General features: G+C 36.4%; 1 protein-coding gene across 1 annotated transcript in view; it reads right to left on the bottom strand.

Moving 5' to 3' along the window:
* LOC138697010 (cilia- and flagella-associated protein 44) overlaps positions 1-19,064 on the bottom strand; it is an 82,218-nt gene that overhangs the window by 24,754 nt on the left and 38,400 nt on the right. Inside the window, exons 15-21 of the mRNA XM_069822601.1 lie at positions 16,057-16,164; positions 14,976-15,159; positions 13,642-13,830; positions 10,317-10,514; positions 7,533-7,825; positions 2,979-3,222; positions 445-622 (exon numbers count right to left, since the gene is read on the bottom strand). Coding sequence (XP_069678702.1) covers positions 445-622; positions 2,979-3,222; positions 7,533-7,825; positions 10,317-10,514; positions 13,642-13,830; positions 14,976-15,159; positions 16,057-16,164 — 1,394 coding nt within the window. The remainder of the gene's footprint in view (positions 1-444; positions 623-2,978; positions 3,223-7,532; positions 7,826-10,316; positions 10,515-13,641; positions 13,831-14,975; positions 15,160-16,056; positions 16,165-19,064) is intronic.

The raw sequence follows: 19,064 nt of genomic DNA, 5'->3' as shown, positions 1-19,064 counted from the left end.
TATGAAATGTGTAGGGACCGAACAAAAAAAGCGTATTACACGGGAGAGCGTAATAAGTGGGCGTGTCTTATCGAGGTTTTACTGTATTTGAATAAATAATAACTACTCCACTGTATTAACATTATAAATTTTGCTGTTATGTTTGACTAGTTTCGATGTTGTTTGCATCATCCTCTGAATCCTAGACTAGTCAATCAGGTAACATAACACAAAATCCTAGTCTAGGATGCAGAGGATGATGCATAGTATACAGAAGATAAATTCACAAAATAACAGATACTGGAGTTCTAAGAAACCAAAATAAATATTCTCCACCAAGTTATTAAAAATAATTACAATGTCCAAATATTAAATTCTGTGGAATGAAGGAAAATTGTGAACAAGGTCAAAACCTTCTGCGGTTTGATGCATCATGGAATTGTTTCATACGATTGCTTTTCTTACCATCAGAACTTCTAACTTTTGGTGGTTTATACTTTTTCTTGAAAATCTTCTTCAGAAAGTCAGCAAACTTGTTGTCGGTTATTGTTGCTTGAAACGTGTTTTGTATGTCCCTTATTTTGTTCATCAAGTCATTTATACTTAGATTTTTCAAATCAATTTGCTTGTTACATTCATTTATCTGAAATAAATCAGTGAAAATATATTAGATTTTCTATACAAAAATGAGGATAATTTCTTCTTTATTACTTCTTACTACACATCAGTTGTGAAAATAGAATGATATAGGTTTAGGCATCTTATTTACTTACTTAGTTACGGCTTTTAGAGAACCCGGAGGTTCATTGCCGCCCTCACATAAGCCCACCATCGGTCCCTATCTTGAGCAACATTAATCCAGTCCCTACCATCATATCCCACCTCCTCAAATCCATTTTAATATTATCTGCCTATCTACGTCTTGATCTCCCCAAAGGTCTTTTTCCCTCAGGTCTCCCAACTAACACTCTACATGCATTTCTGAATTCGCTCATATATGCTACATGCCCTGCCCATCTCAAATGTATGGATTTAATGTTCCTAATTATGTTAGGTGAAGAATGCAATGCGTGCAGTTCTGCATTGTGCAACTTTCTTCATTCTCCTGTAGCTTCATCCCTCTTAGCCCCAAATATTTTCCTAAGCACCTTATTCTCAAACAACCTTAGCTTCTGTTCCTCTCTCAAAGTGAGAGTCCGAGTTTTACAACCATTCAGAACAACTGGTAATATAACTCTTCTATAAATTCTAACTTTCAGCATTTTTGAGAGCACATTGGATGACAAAATCTTCTCAATGGAATAATAGTAGGCATTTCCCAGTTATTTATTCTGTGTTTAATTTCCTCCCAAGTGTCATTTATATCTGTAAGTGTTGCTCCAAGAGATTTGAATTTTTCCACCTCTTCAAAGGATAAATTTCCAATTTTTATATTTCCATTTCGTATTATGTTCTGGTCACGAGACTTTGTCTTTTCGGGATTTACTTTAAAATCTATCTCTTTACTTGCTTCAAGTAAAATTCCCGTGTTTTTCTTAATAGTTTGTGGATTTTGTCCTAACATATTCACGTCATCCGCATAAACAAGCATCTGATGTAACCTGTTCTATTTCGAACCCTCTCTGTTATTCTGAACTTTCCTAATAGCATATTCTAACAAAGTTGATGCACGATGGTGCATCTCCTTGCTTTAGCCCGCAGTGAATTGGGAAAGCATCAGACAGAAACTGGCCTATATGGACTCTGCTGTACATTTCACTGAGACACATTTTGATTAATCGAATTACTTTCTTGGGAATACCAAATTCAATAAGAACATTATATAAAACTTCTCTCAACCGAGTCATATGCCTTTTTTAAATCTATGAATAACTAATGTACTGTGCCCTTACACTCCCATTTTTTCTCCAATATCTGTCGAATACAAAAAATCTTATCAATAGTCGATCTACTACCCACAATATATCATATCATATCATCATTGGAAAAATAAATTAAATTTGAATATCATCGTATATGTACATATTCCATTCAAGATATTACTAATAACTTGAGCAGAGAACTCTGGATTTATTTTCTTGCACTGGTTGCGGTATTTATTAAAAATTCATCTTCTTTGTTTTATGATTATGGTAAGATTACTCTCATCAAGCACTGATGTACGATTATTTGAAATTAGACAACCATTAACTACTTAAACTTCTTCTTCTTCTTCTTCTTCTTCTATGGTACAACAGCCTTCTTAGGCCAAGACCGCCTCAATGATTCTCCTCCATCTGGTTCTGTCCCGTGCTTCATTTTTCCAGTGGCTTACTCCAATTGACTTCAAATCTTTTTCAACATCGTCGAGCCATCTTGTTGCTGGTCGTCCCACAACCACTTAAACGTTCCATGTAATCACAGAGATTCTATGAATCACTTGCCAACGTTTTGTATATTTCTTTTTTAAAATGCAAATTTCAATGCCATAACTCAGTTTTTTTTATTTATGTAATACTACTAGTGCATCAGTTCACAGCCATTTGTTTGTCAAAGTTTTTTTTATGTAATTTAATTCATTTTAAAGTACCTCTATAATTTGGTATCGATGTCATTTGTTGTTGTTGTTGTTGTTTTCTAATGCCAGGCATTTGACAATAAAGTCATTTGACCTCTTGCACGCCAATATTTTTCAAAGATATTGTCATGGTTAGCCACTGACGCACAGATTTTGAGATGTTCTGAATCCATTTCTTGGTTTGAGTTGCACAATGGACAGCTAGGAGACTGATATATTCCAATTCTATGCAGATGCAAATAATTGCCAATCTAAATGCAGCTACAGACGATTTGCGTGTTAAATTGGGAATCAACTAGAATCGAGAATCAAATGTCATTTGTGTGTTCTGTCATTAGACTCTCTGAGTATGTAAAGTTAGGAACCTGTTTCATTATCTTTCCATATATTTCAGTTTTCACTTTTCTTATTTATTATATAGCACGAAATTAGATATACGCACCTTAACTTCCATTTCATGTTTCTCTTTTATTGAATTAAGTACTTTGTCCGAAACCTCTTCTTCTACATTTTCAAATGCTTCGAGAATGATCATTTCTTGGTGTAAGGTGAGCAAATGTAGCTCAAGAAATTTTGCATCTACATTAATTTTATTTTTTAAATCCGACAGTTTTTTAACTTCCTTGTCGAATTCTGAAGTAGTTGTCAGAATCTCTCTTATGATCTGCTCTTGTTCATACATTTTTCTGAAACAAATCAAAGAACAAAATTAAAACTTCATACAGCAAGTAAATAAATTGCTATTCATTTTTTTTAATGTTATTGCCTTACTGTGGTGTGACAGCATATGGAATCAATAAAATGTAAAAGCATAATAATTTATAATACAAGTTAACTACAAATAATAAACATTTGGTAATGTCAAGTTAAAAAATGATTTCATTTTAAATTGTTTTTATCCAATGGCATATATTTGACTTTGAGTCATTCACCCTTGCCACACTCTAAAGTGGGTGGGTGCACCATCAGCCATGGCTAGAGCACTGACTTTCTATGCTGGTAACCCGCAATCCAAGTGGAATTTATGGTGAACAAAGATGGTGATCAATGGTAAGTTTTTGCAGAATACCAGTACTTCTGGTTCCATTACCAGTATATTACCATTGTTTCATTAATCATCATGGGATGCTATGTAGTTTATCACCCAGGGTGCATCGAAAGCAATACCTACAGCAGCAAAAAGAATTACAGATTTGATGTGTGACTCCTAGATGAGGATGCTTGAGTAAATGACGCAAATTCAAGTACCTGCCATTGAATAAAAACATGAGATACCAGTATTTAGAAGAATCAGTTGACAACTGACTTATAGTTTAGATAAAAAAAATATATGTTGTTATTTATCCCTTGGCTGCCTGCCATTTCAATGAGATATTTTTTAAGTAGATTTAGAACTGTTGACTTGTGAGTCACAAGAGAACGTTCAACACTGGAAGATTGGATAGGACCTTCAAATTTTGTACATTGAAAGGTCGCATTTATAACAAATTTTCTACGAACAATTTTTTTTTCGAAATAGACCTATAAGATAGTTATACAGTATTTGGAATATTATAGTCCTGTCGCTCTAATTTCTGTCAGCCAATCACGTTGCAGTTCGGCTACATTTAAATGTGTGTGTCTTGTGATTCGCTGATGAAGACGTTATGCATTTTCTAAGGCTCGATAAATACTTAATATAATCGTCCGCCATTTTGGCTCTTCCATTGGCGTTTGCAGAAAGCACGCGAGGACGTTATTTGCCGCTCAATTACAGTGCGTTTGATTTATTATCATAGGAGCTACGATATGATAATTTTTAATGGCGTGGCAAATAGATTCCTCGTCTGGTAGCTCGGCAACGAAAGAACAAAAATGGCGAACGATACTACCTACCTAGACTTTATAGAGCTTTCACTTCCTAAGACGTAAGCAAAGAGGAGGAGTCACACCGGGAATAACAGCGTCGCGACTGTAGTAGTGGTTTTGTAGTTTGGAAGCCCTGATGCTGTCATTCGGAAGAAGGCAAGCTCTGTGTCGTGAGAAAATGACTGGCAAGTACGCAGTCTGACATCGAACATAACAATGTACTGTAGCTATAGAGTTGTAGATTTAATTTGAGAAAAATGGAATACCATACTAGTGTAATTGTTCACGTGATGGAATCTTTCACCATGTTCTCATACACACGAGCAATTAGTAACTTGAATCAGGCCTAAATTACGTTAATCAATTAAAGAAAATCTCAAGTTACTATTGTAAATACTGTCTACTTATTAGTTATTTCCTTTTGTGTTTCAAAGGAAGAGAGTTACATCGATGCACAATTCCTAAAATAAAGACAAGTTATCAATTTGCCTAGTTACCATAGTAAATTAATAGAACATTATTTTACATTGTACAGTATTGATAATAACAAAAATACAGGTTGCCAGGCGACGACAGAAAACAAAAGATGCGAAAACAAATGAATGAGGTGCATAAATAATTGAATGCTCTTTCATATCTTAATATATAAAATTGTGTGTGTGTGTGTGCGTGCGTGCGTTTTTTCTCTATACAAATCTACACGCTTTGACTGATATGTGCCAAAGTTTGCACATTTAATCTTCATAACCAGGAGAAGAACATAGGCTACATTAAAATTGTGCAAATGGAAGTTAAATTCATTAAAATTATAAAAAATAAAAATAAATAGATCAAATCTTCATGTATAATATTAAAACGCAAAATCTTCTACAGTCAATTGTTTTTTATTATTGTCTGTTATATTCAACATCGACTTTCACGAGGCCATGGAAATTTTAACACGAAATTAAATTACATTGTTGTTACAGATCATGAAGGCTAAAACTAGATAATTCATACAATAAGTATCTTTACGCAGTCCAGTTTTATAGATAGCGAGCAAACTGTTTTATACAACTGAATTCTAGAATTCTTTGAAACTACAAGGATTGCTGCCACATAATTTACTTAATATTGAATAACCAATAGTACTATTGTGAAATATTGACCCACCAAAATTATGCACGAATAAGAAACGTAATAGAATTGGCAATATTAACTGCAAAAATAAAAGGAGATGTTTTTATTCCACGTATTGCTAGGATACTCATTCAACTGCAATTGCAATGCCACAAGCTTTTGTAATGGCCATATTAAAATGAAGCTCAAGGACAGTTGCTCAAAGTTGCAGACATTAACTTAAAAACAGCGTGTTTTTCACATCCTCAACTATATTTTATACAAGTGAAAAAAAAATACTTTACACATATCAATAAGCAATTCAATGATACTTTTGTCATGTTGCTAATGTGGTATGTGAATGTACATAAGCCTACTGAAAATAACATTGTATTAATTCTCAAAATATTGTTGTTCACGTTGCAAATTTAGTATGTTAAGCATTGTGCAAATAAAAATCTCTTAATTCCTAAAATACCGGTAGGCCTATACATTTCCCAGAATATTAGTCTTTATGTTAAAAATGACTTATTGCGAGTTTATATTGTATCTGTATTCTGTGTGTAAAATTAGAATTAATATAATATGTTCTGAATTTATGAGATATAGTTTCATGTTATATTAAAAAAAAAACTGGATATGATATAAGTAGGTGTACAGCGTTCAAGGGGTAAAAAAATCTTCCAATATAAATTAAATTATATATGTATATATTGATTCAATGCTGAAATTGATCAGAAAAAAGAGAAGGAATTATATTTTCGTTGGGTTTTACTTTGTTTATAGTTTGATTTTTCTATTACTTTATTTGTATTTCTGGTGGTGCGGAAGAGAAGGCCTAATGGCCTTAACTACACCAGAATAAATAAATAAAATAAATAAATAAATAAATTTAAAACAACAGTTTAACGTCGGGCACATGATGAAATGTTTTCTTTTCAGTGCCTGATTTATAACTGTTTTAAATTGAGTTAACCCTGGTAGGCATTTGGCTAAGGAGTTCATTAATTCATGTAAGTGACGTTAAGTAAAGAATCATCTTTATGGGCGAGGAAAGCTTAGTAAAGACAATTCGTATTGGTTGTGTATAGTTAGGTTTCTGAGATTTCCGAAAATTTAATAACCAGTTTAATTAAAAATAGAAGCAGAAAGGAAAATCCGGGCAATGCCGGGTACTTTCAGCTAGTTTAAGTATACAAATATAGGGGTGTCATTTGAAATTTCAAAGTAGGGGTGGCTGGGGGTGGGGGGTGAAATCTGAAATGTAATTAAGCCTGGTTTCAGACTTCCCCCTCAGTATCTAAATTGACATGTATTTTGTTTAAATTGAATTCAATTTAAATATAATGATAATAAATTTAGCTTCCCTTATGAAAAGGTTGCCAGACCTGACAAAGCGTAGCTATTACATATAATTTGGAATCAAACCTAAAAGGTTAAATGATATACATTTGAAACGGTTAGGGAATCAAATATAAAAAAGTCAGAAAAATTTACACCTAAGTAGCGTTTGTGCTCATTTACAGTTAAGAAAGGGGGAAAAAATATCATCAGATAGGTTAGAATGATTTGAATGCCATATACCGCGAGAAAAATAATAGTATGGATTTACTGGAATTGATATCTAAACTAATCAACAGCCATCGGTTAAGATAACTTGAAATTTCCATTATCACTCCCATACAAATGATTTCTCAATATCTGAACCGATCCTTTGAGGGCACTAATGGCTATTTCCTTCACAATGCTGTGTGTTAGCCCCAGGTTTTTACATTTGTTGACAAAAAAGGAGGATATGGTACCTCGTGCCCCCACCATCAGACCTATTACATCAATGTGGGACAGGCTATATTTATCTTTATAGAACGGGATTGTTGGTTCATAGATCCGTTTCTTTTCACTGTCCACCTCATGCGGTTGATCTGCATGTGTCTCAAATCTTAATTAGGCTGGGAAGTATTGAAATGAAAGCCCTGTCTATTTCAAATCCATCGCTGTTTAAAAAATTATCTGAGTCCAGACATGGACCTTTTTTATGTTTACAACTTACCTATTCATCCTGAGTTTCTTCATTTCCCTTTCCCATGAAGTATCTGAATTGTCTGCATTTGTCAATGCTTCTAGTTGCTCTCTGGAAACATTTTGTCCTTCTGAGAAGAATGGATTAGCAAATATCTGCTGTAATTCGTCATCTTCTTTTTCCTGATAATATGAACCCAGAAGTGGCTCATATTCTTCATCAACAGGTTCTACATCATCAGGGGAAAGAGTGAAATGTGTTTTGTGTCCTTCAAACATCATGTCTCTCTTTAGAATTAATTTTTGTACATCCTCTTCAGTGAGCTGGTAGAATGAGAAATTTAAGAGAACACCATAAACATATTGCTAGTGCCTAAAAAAACGTTGTCTGAATCTTAATCGTACATTATGCAATGAGCCTATAATGGTAGTAATTAAGACGCGAGTATGTTTATGAAAGGAGCGCGAGTTTCATAATTTTCATACAAGTGTCTTAATTACCATTATAGTCAAGTTTCATATGACTTTTTATGCTCGACCATATTTCTAACTTGAAATTATTCATAAGTATTCATGTTATTCTTATCTGACTGAGGAGCGGAACTGACCTTGTGCAATACCTCGTAAATTGTGAGATGTGCACAGACGCAAAAGTATTGATTTTTTTCCGAGAAACAAATGTCTAGTTGTCTTTCGATTGCATATCCGAAAATAATCGATACTTGCGCTTTCATATTGCTACAATGGTATTTTCTGATTGGTGGAACACCTGAACTTTAATGAATAGGTGTACTTTAATGAGGTCCATTAAAGAGCTGCTACCAGGTGTATAATTACTACATTTCGACATGGTCGAGCATAAAATTAAATATGATGTAATTTGATGAAGTACCTACAGCGGTTTTGGCTTGTGAAAAATATTTGTGCTATAGTATAATGGACAGTTGAGGTTTGATGTGCATGTTCAGATCCTAACAATGAAGTTCTTATGAGTGATGAGCTTCATTGACTAAATTTAAATTATTTGATAGCAGAATGTTACTGTCAAATAATTCATTTTGTAGCCTTTTTTTTAATCTCTGTTTGAGGTTCTTCCTGATATGTCCATATATTATCAAACTGTACATCTCACTTGACGATATATGTCAGAGGAAGAATAATTGAAGACTGGAAATGGGAAACATTGAAAGTAAAAAGCATGAAATTATCATTTTTAACACCTAACTTGAACATTGTCTTAAAATCACGCGTCCTTGCAAAGGATTCGGGGCTGAAAGAAACTGAATATGTGAGCTCCAAGCTTGTTGGCCACTTGTCTCACTTTGGGTTATGCTGCTCCACTGAAGGAGCTCTAGAAAATTTTGAAGGGGGAAAGCCGAAAATGGACGTAACCTCTTAGATACCACATACGCGAGGGGATGGAAATGTGATCAGAATGATCATAGGACAGGACGAGGAAGAAGTGACTGGTGTAAGTCTGTACTTTAAAACAAACTTTGTCATTTCACAGTGCAGGTGGAGTCGAGAAGACTATAGACTTCTTTCACGTGCCAGAAGTCCACAGATTTATGAGTCCTGATTTTAGTTCCTTCCTAAAGGAAGTTACTGGCTTACTTACTTACTTACTTACTTACTTACAAATGGCTTTTAAGGAACCCGAAGGTTCATTGCTGCCCTCACATAAGCCCGCCATCGGTCCCTAGCCTGAGCAAGATTAATCCAGTTTCTATCATCATATCCCTCCTCCCTCAAATCCACTTTAATATTATCCTCCCATCTATGTCTCGGCATCCCCAAAGGTCTTTTTCCCTCCGGTCTCCCAACTAACACTCTATATGCATTTCTGGATTCGCCCATACGTGCTACATGCCCTGCCCATCTCAAATGTCTGGATTTAATGTTCCTAATTATGTCAGGTGAAGAATACAATGCGTGCAGTTCTGTGTTGTGTAACTTTCTCCATTCTCCTGTAACTTCATCCCTTTTAGCCCCAAATATTTTCCTAAGCACCTTATTCTCAAACACCCTTAACCTATGTTCCTCTCTCAGAATGAGAGTCCAAGTTTCCATGTATTGTGGGTCCCTATCACCACGGCATGGCGCGTCCTCAGGTTGCGGATAGAGGAGACGGCCTCCAGATATGGAGGGTAGCTGCGAATATATTGAATAAGCAGTCGTGGACAGCCGATAAGGGGTGGTCCTCCAGCTTGGGGGTTGGGCGAAGGGCTAACAACCCATCACCATAAAAAAGACAGCTTGTTCCGAATCCCTACAATAAGCCTCGGAATGGGACTGATTCTCTGGCACGACCACAGCAAAGGAATAAGGTTTTGAAGTTACTGGCTAAGATAAGAAATTTTAGTGTGCTTAAAAATCCATTGCCCTTAGCCATGTGCGAACATACACATCTCAGATATAATGGCAGCCATGGTAACCAATGGTACATTGAGGACATCAACCCAGGAATGCAACTTCTATCTTTACAGAAGATGTCTGCTATTAACGAAATTACATGTGTGACGGTAAACCACGAGTCCAGCCATAGCTCAGTCAGTAAGCAGATCATTTCCCACCAAAGGAATCAGACGTCCAACACCAGCAGATCCTGTGAGATTTTTAATGGATATAGCGACTGAAGGATAATTCTATTTCATCACTGCTCCTCCATTTTAGCCATATTATAACCTCACTATTTCTGAATAGCGTCTGTAATTTAGAAAGGTGATTACAAGAAAAATACAAATCACAACCATTCCCTGGATTTCAATCGTAATTTTGAAGTTGGCTCTATTGATTGCTTTCTTTAGTGCTTTACCTGGTCTTCCTTTTCTGGAAATTCAACCTTTTCGTCAATTTCAGGGATTTCTGGTAGGTAACTTCTTTCTTTAGCAGTCAATTCTTTATGAATCATTTTCATTTCAGATTGAAAATACGTATGTCTTTCAATAAGAGCAACCTTTGCAGCTCGAAGATTTGCAACCATGTCATTGAAATCCTTTTTCATCAAGAACAGCTGTAAGAAAAAGTAAATAAGTGAGTAAAGAAATATATAACAGCATTATATTGTGTTTGACATACCACACACGAGCACACTTATGCATGTGCACAGGAAATAAATGAAGGTACACGGGAAAACGATCGAGGTCCATCAAAAATCGAAATTGAGTTAATAATGCTATCTTATAGTGGAAAGGAAGTACTATCATGTGGTCTAGCTAGTAATAAGAAATCATCGTTCTTGACATTGCACTACGTCAATTTCTATTAAATACACACATAACAAAGTATTAAGTGCTTAAACTTTAAAATTCGTTTTTCTCGAAACTTTCTAAAATGGACCTTGATCGTTATTCCCGTGTACCCTTCAAATCTGATGGACTGCAGGACTGTGTGATACAAAACGAAAGTATGAAGAATATTTTGACTCATCCATCCATACTCTAAGAGTGATGAAGTGATGAGTAACACATTAGGAAAGCATAGTTTTCGTAATACAGGATGTATCAGAAGTGATAACCCATACTGAATCAGTGAAAAGTACATGGAAATAAGGGGCGCGTCCATAAAGTAACTTTCCCACTCGTCCCACAGCTAGCAAACCATATGTTGCGTGAAGCGACTGCGTGTACGTGACAGAGTAATGTCCTGGGATGGCGCATGCACTAACGGAACTTCCCGAGTGCTCTCAGTAGCTTCGTTGCATTGGTTGAAGATGGACATTCCTATTCCAGCTCCCGCCGAGTGTGAAGTGCGGTCAGTGATAAAGTTTTTGAATGCACAGGGCATAGCACCAATTGAAATTGGTCGTCAGCTGTGCCAGGTCCATGGGCCTAAGGTCATGAGCAAGCAGATGGTGCGTTGTTCCACAAGGTCGTCTGTGATGATGGTTGACCTCCCACTGCGCTGCTCGTCATGCACATTTTGGCATCCTACAGCAGCAGTTTGTAGAAGTAAGAGGAAATTGTCCACACCTATGGAGTAATGGTTAGCGTGTCTGGCCGCGAAACCAGGTGGCCCGGGTTCGATTCCCGGTCGGGGCAAGTTACCTGGTTGAGGTTTTTTCCGGGGTTTTCCCTCAACCCAATATGAGCTAATGCTGGGTAACTTTCGGTGCTGGACCCCGGACTCATTTCACCAGCATTATCACCTTCATCTCATTCAGATGCTAAATAACCTAAGATGTTGATAAAGCGTCGTAAAATAAACTACTAAAATAAAAAAAAGAGGAAATTCTCTCTCAATATCCACTGCCACAAGCATTTCCATTCATTTTGCTACACTGTTTAACTCAGCCAGGGATGATAATTTTCTCCCTTCCGCATTTTCTTTGGCCTACTTTCAGATACCAGTATATCCATTTTTTTTTTTTTCAATTTGGGAACAACTAATTGTATTAGTCGTCTTCAGACCAAGACATTATTCTGATATAACAGCAATTAAAATTCCCATCAGATAATTATTAGCTAGAGCTTATGGTACCGCGTGGCTAATGAGAAAGACAAGCTATGGCATGAAAGTCTCAGGAATCTTCTATGCCACATCAATAAATTTAAGAATGCAGTTATATTGTCAGACTCCAAAGCAGCTATTCTATCAATAGTCTCTAAACACACACCTTCATCTCAAACAGCAGAAATAACTAAAATGCTCTCTCAATTAATATCACTCAATAAAAGAATTGTATTCCAATGGATACCATCCCACTGTGGAATCCTGGGAAACGAGAATGCGAATGCTTTAGCAAAGAAGGGCAGCACTGCTACTTACAGACCTGTTACTAAATCTACGTATTACTCTGTGAAAAGATTTATTAAATCTACATACTTAGACTTCAACAAACAAAATTTGATAACACAATCTCAAGGGAAAAAATGGAACTCTCTGCATCATAATCCACAGTTAATTCCCGATTTACCACGAAAATCGTCTGTAGGTGCATTTAGATTGGCAACAGGCCATGATTGTTTGGCCAAACACCTGCATAGAATTGGAATATATCAGTCTCCTAACTGCCCATTGTGCAACTCAAACCAAGAAATGGAACACCTCAAAATCTGTGCTTCAGTGGCTGGCCATGATAATATCTTTGAAAAATATTGGAGTGCAAGAGGTCAAATGACTTTATTGTCAAATGCCTGGCATTAGAAAACAACAACAACGTTTAACATGAGTTTAATAAAGCAATTCTTTTGTTTTTTAGAACTTTGAACATGTATTTATATTAGGCGATTGTCAAGATGACCATGATGACTATACTTACTTACTTACTTACTGGCTTTTAAGGAACCCGTAGATTCATTGCCGCCCTCACATAAGCCCGCCATTGGTCCCTATCCTGAGCAAGATTAATCCAGTCTCTACCATCATATCCTACCTCCCTCAAATCCATTTTAATATTATCTTCCCATCTACGTCTCGGCCTCCCCAAAGGTCTTTTTCCCTCTAGCCTCCCAACTAACACTCTATATGCATTTCTGGATTCGCCCATACGTGCTACATGTCCTGCCCATCTCAAACGTCTGGATTTTATGTTCCTAATTATGTCAGGTGAAGTATACAATGCGTGCAGCTCTGCGTTGTGTAACTTTCTCCATTCTCCTGTAACTTCATCCCTTTTAGCCCCATATATTTTCCTAAGAACCATATTCTCAAACACCCTTAATCTCTGTTCCTCTCTCAAAGTGAGAGTCCAAGTTTCACAACCATACAGAACAACCGGTAATATAACTGTTTTATAAATTCTAACTTTCAGATGATGACTATATATATATATATATATATATATATATATATATATATATATATAGAGTCACTGGTTTAGCTCAGTTGGCTAAGGCATTTGCCTGTCGATCTGGAGTTGCACTCAGACGCGGGTTTGATCCTCGCTTGGGCTGATTACCTGGTTGGGTTTTTTCCTAGGTTTTCCCCAACCATAAGGCAAATGTCAGGTAATCTATGGCGAATCCTCTGCCTCATCTTGCTATCACCAATCTCATCGGCTTTAAATAACCTCGTAGTTGATACAGCGTCATTAAATAACCAAGTATATATATATATATAGCATGCTTCATTGCAGTAATGCAACACTACACGCATTTGTTAGGATCCAGTATTGCATTCATATCCAGTACAAACCGTACCCTCTTCTTTCCTTCCAATAATTGGATATATTTTTTCACTTTTGACATGCGAAGATGTTTGGGCACTTTGTAATCTAGTGCTGATTTCAACTTGTAGTCTCCTATAGATTCTTCTGCCGCTTCAATGGCTGCCACATCAGCAGGATGATTCTTCATTTTGTCCGGCTTTCTTTTGAGAAGCAAATCCCACTGCAAAAATATATGAACATATTTTAGATATACATCAGAATGCATTAAAAAATTATTTAAATGAATTTCAATTTTGTTATTATCTTGTAAGAATATTGTTTTTCATGGTATGTACTGTATTACAATATCTGTATGTACTTACTTACTTACTGCTTTTAGGGAACCCGGAGGTTCATTGCCGCCCTCACATAAGCCCGCCATCGGTCCCTATTCTCAGCAAGATTAATCCAGTCTCTATCATCATATCCCACCTCCCTCAAATCCATTTTAATATTATCCTCCCATCTACGTCTCGGCCTTCCCAAAGGTCTTTTTCCCTCCGACCTCCCAACTAACACTCTATATGCATTTCTGGATTCGCCCATACGTGCTACATGCCCTGCCCATCTCAGAAGTCTGGATTTAATCTTCCTAATTATGTCAGGTGAAGAATACAATGCATGCAGTTCTGTGTTGTGTAACTTTCTCCATTCTCCTGTAACGTCATCCCTCTTAGCCCCAAATATTTTCCTAAGCACCTTATTCTCAAACACCCTTAACCTATGTTCCTCTCTCAAAGTGAGAGTCCAAGTTTCACAATTTCCATTTCGTACAATATTCTCGTCACGAGACATAATCATATACAGTAGGTACTTTGTCTTTTCGGGATTTACTTCTAAACATATCTCTTTACTTGCTTCAAGTAAAATTCCCGTATTTTCCCTAATCGTTTGTGGATTTTCTCCTAACATATTCACATCATCCGTGTAGACAAGCAGCTGATGTAACCCATTCAATTCCTAACCCTCTCTGTTATCCTGGACTTTCCTAATGGCATATTCTAGAGCAAAGTTAAAAAGTAAAGGTGATAGTGCATCTCCTTGCTTTAGCCTGCAGTGAATTGGAAACACATTTGACAGAAGCTGGCCTATATGGATTCTGCTGTACGTTTCATTGAGACACATTTTAATTAATCGAACTAGTTTCTTGGGAATACCAAATTCAATAAGAATATCATATAAAACTTCTCTGTATGTAGATAAGTATGTATCTGTATGTAGATATGAAAAATAAATGTTATAATATTATACAGTAAATATGTTCCTTACAAGAAAAACACTCTAAATGAGAATAAAAAAGAAGAAGAACTCCCAAAATTGACGAACCTGGCGTTGTCTTTTCTCCTGCTTCTGCTTTCGTTGCAAATATCTCTCTATCAGACGTTGCAATTTCTTATTGGATTGAAACTCAAAAGTACTTGGTAATCCTTTGAGGAACAACTCAAATAAAGGAATTTTTCTCTCAGGTTCTCTCAGTACTTCTTCTCGTATTGCATGAATTTCATGAGCCCTTTAGAAATTAAAAAAAATATATATATTACACATAAATATGTACCAGTATACGGCAACATATATTTAAACATAAGGTATTTTTATTTTTTCTATTCACGTTACCTTAACATTTCCTCCAGTTTGTCTGAATGCGAAAAAAAAGTTCCAATTATATAAATAAGTACAGTATGCCATATGATAATCAACTTAATATAATAAATAATATAATGCAGTTATATTGTCAGACTCCAAAGCAGCTATTCTATCAATAGTCTCTAAACACACACCTTCATCTCAAACAGCAAAAATAACTAAAATGCTCTCTCAATTAATATCACTCAATAAAAGAATTGTATTCCAATGGATACCATCCCATTGTGGAATCCTGGGAAACGAGAATGCGGATGCTTTAGCAAAGATGGGCAGCACTGCTACTTACAGACCTGTTACTAAGTCTACGTATTACTCTGTGAAGAGATTTATTAAATCTACATACTTAGACTTCAACAAACAAAATTTGATAACACAATCTCAAGGGAAAAAATGGAACTCTCTGCATCAAAATCCACAGTTAATTCCCGATTTACCACGAAAATCGTCTGTAGTTGCATTTAGATTGGCAACAGGCCATGATTGTTTGGCCAAACACCTGCATAGAATTGGAATATATCAGTCCCCTAACTGCCCATTGTGCAACTCAAACCAAGAAATGGATTCGGAACACCTTAAAATCTGTGCTTCAGTGGCTGGCCATGATCATATCTTCGAAAAATATTGGAGTGCAAGAGGTCAAATGACTTTATTGTCAAACGCCTGGCATAAAAAACAACAACAACAATATGATAATCAACTTACATAAAGTTAAATAGCTTATCACACTACATAAGTCTCTGCATGCTTAGTCATTAAAAGTTACCTGCCTTTCCTTTCTTCTTCTTCTAGCTTACGATTTGCTGCTTCCCTTGCATCATCAAAGTCCTGAGTAAGTTTTGTTTGTCTGTAAGTACATACTTTTACATTTGTTCTGAAAAAGACGTGGTTATAATTTGTTAAAAAGTGTAATCTGTTTTAAATAAATGTTTATTGGTGATGTGATATTTTGAAGTTATTTCCAAAAAATCTTATAATATTAACTATAATGAAGACAGTTCATCCATATTTATTTGTTTCAATGAAATATCATCATAAAATTATCAAATGATGGTAAAGAAAACGGGATTAACACAAGAAAACTTGTACTATTTTATATATTATTTTAATGTACCGAAGTACATATGATATTTCCATGCAGATATTCTGCGTCATCATACGATGAAAGAGTAATGGATTGGTGTGGCTTAGTGGATAAAGCATCAGCACGTAGAGCTGAAAACCTGGGTTCAAATCCCGGCGCCGGAGATAATTTTTCTCCGTTCCATTACTCTTTCATCGTATGATGATGCAGAATATCTGCATGGAAATATCATATGTACTTCGGTACATTAAAATAATATATATGATATGCGTAAATCACTTCGTGATTTAAGACGGCGCTTATTCCGTTGGATCCCGGCCAACTAGTCACTCATAACGAGTGCACCTCAGCACATGTGTGGACTTCAGTCCTACGTTCATAGACATCTATGACGTAGTGCAGAGGGCGGCCACTAGAGGGAACCCAAGAGTTGGAACTTAATCTGAGACGATTCTGTATGATGCCGGGGTGGTATCCGGTGTGGCTTAGTGGATAAAGCATCAGCACGTAGAGCTGAAAACCTGGGTTCAAATCCCGGCACCGGAGAGAATTTTTCTCCGTTCCATTACTCTTTCATTGTACTATTTCACTGGGACACAAGAGACATTTGAATTCAGATCTCTTCAATGTGGGAAATTGAGGTTGTAGTCGTGAGGAAAATTGTGTGTGTTTTAATATTTACATAACACGAATAACGAACTGCTTTTTAAACTTAGGAGAAAGTGAATAAATTTCGAACATTTATCTTTTCAGTGATTTTCTCTCACTTTTTTATTATGAGTCAGGTATATCTGCAGAATTTAAAATTAATTTATTTGAGATATACGTTTTCGTTTATTGTTTTTTTTTTTTTTTTTTTTACACTTTTATGATCGAATTTTAAACCTCGAGAGATACGAAGTGTCATTTATATGTTCTAAATCAATGTTCCTTGAAATTAGGTTAGTCACGTGAAAATGTAAGAATGCGAAAATACAATAAAACGTATTCAGTGTTATGATGCAGTCTGCTTCGAAATTTTTGGAAATTCGAAGCTCTCCATGCTTTTTTTTTATTATCCAATTTAATAAACCCTATTTCACCCTGAGGTATATTAGGGTTAAGCTCCTCATGCTTGTCCTGACACATACTGTATAGTTATATAAATAGTTATAGTTTCAGTAAAATGGTTATGTGCGAGTGGGAGATTCCATTCAGAGAGGGTAGAGGAATATGCGAGAAAACTCCACTTCATGACTTGTCACGCAGAAGGAAGAAATGAAACATTTAAAGCAATGAACACCCGACACCAAAGTTATCATTGCACTGAATACAACTATCCTAACACTCCTTCAAACTGAAAATATTTTGACATACCGTACCTGTAATTGAATAAATTAAGGAAAAGTTATCATAATTTGAGGGTTGTTCATTAACAGCTATTGGTAGAATATTAAATGTTGCTAGATGGAACACTTGAAATAGAAATTATTTATAAATTTAATCTCGTAATTATCAAGGACAAATCAGCTCACTTACTTACAAATGGTTTTTAGAGAACCCAGAGTTTTATTGCCATCCTCAAATAAGCCCACTATTGGTCCCTATCCTCAGCAAGATTATCCAGTCCCTAGCATGATATCCCACCTCCTTCAAATTCATTTTAATATTATGCTCTCATCTATGTCTGGGCCTCCCCAAAGGTCTTTTTTCCCTCTGGCCTCCCAACTAACACTCTATGTGCATACATTCTACATCCCTGCCCATCTCAAATGTCTGGATTTAATGTTCCTAATTATGTCAGGTGAAGAATACAATGCGTGCAGTTCTACGTTGTGTAACTTTCTCCATTCTCCTGTAACTTCATCCCTCTTAGCGCCAAATATTTTCCTAAGCAACTTATTCTCAAACACCCTTAACCTCTGTTCCTCTCTGAAAGTGAGAGTCCAAGTTTCACAACCATACAGAACAACCGGTAATATAACTGTTTTATAAATTCTGACTTTCAGCTTTAAGAGCAGACTGGATGACAAAAGCTTCTCAACCGAATAATAACAGGCATTTTCCATACTTATTCTGCGTTTAATTTCCTCCTGAGTATCATTTATATTTGTTGGATGTTGCTCCAAGATATTTGAATTTTTCCACCTTTTCAAAGTATATATTGTGACAGCGACGTGAGAATCGAACTCACGACCAGCGTCCCGCAAGAAAGCAGATCGCACAGGCTCCACGGAACATTGAGTGACGTCGCGCGGTGGAGAGAAGAGAGAGGGTGTATTACGTCAACGCAACGAGTCTGCGCGCAGCTGCTACTTGACGCAGTGGATGTGGAACGACCTTCTCGACTATTCCAGACGTCTGTCGATGTAGAGATATTGAGATAATTCTCTACACACCTGTAGAAGGTTCTCGCAACTATGATTTTGCTATAAAAGAGCAGGCGCCAGCGAACTAGAGCAGAGTTTTCAGTTATTAAGTCAGTGAGTAAGCCAGAGCAAGCAAGCCAGACTTGTGTGCCGGAGTTCGACTCGAGTGTGCGTCCGCATCTGCGTCAGCATCCGAAGGCCTGAGTTCGAGTGCAGTGGACCGCAGTTGGAGGGACCTGAGTTCGAGTGCAGTGGACCGCAGTTGGAGGGACCCGAGTTCGAGTACAGTGAACTGTCTCTGAAGGTCTGTGGTTCGAGATACCGTGAACTCGAGTGACTGAG

The sequence above is a fragment of the Periplaneta americana genome, chromosome 3 (assembly GCF_040183065.1).
Source record: "Periplaneta americana isolate PAMFEO1 chromosome 3, P.americana_PAMFEO1_priV1, whole genome shotgun sequence".
NCBI lineage: Eukaryota > Metazoa > Arthropoda > Insecta > Blattodea > Blattidae > Periplaneta > Periplaneta americana.
The sequence above is the reverse complement of the archived record's forward strand: the minus strand, read 5'-3'. Positions and strand labels throughout refer to the sequence as shown.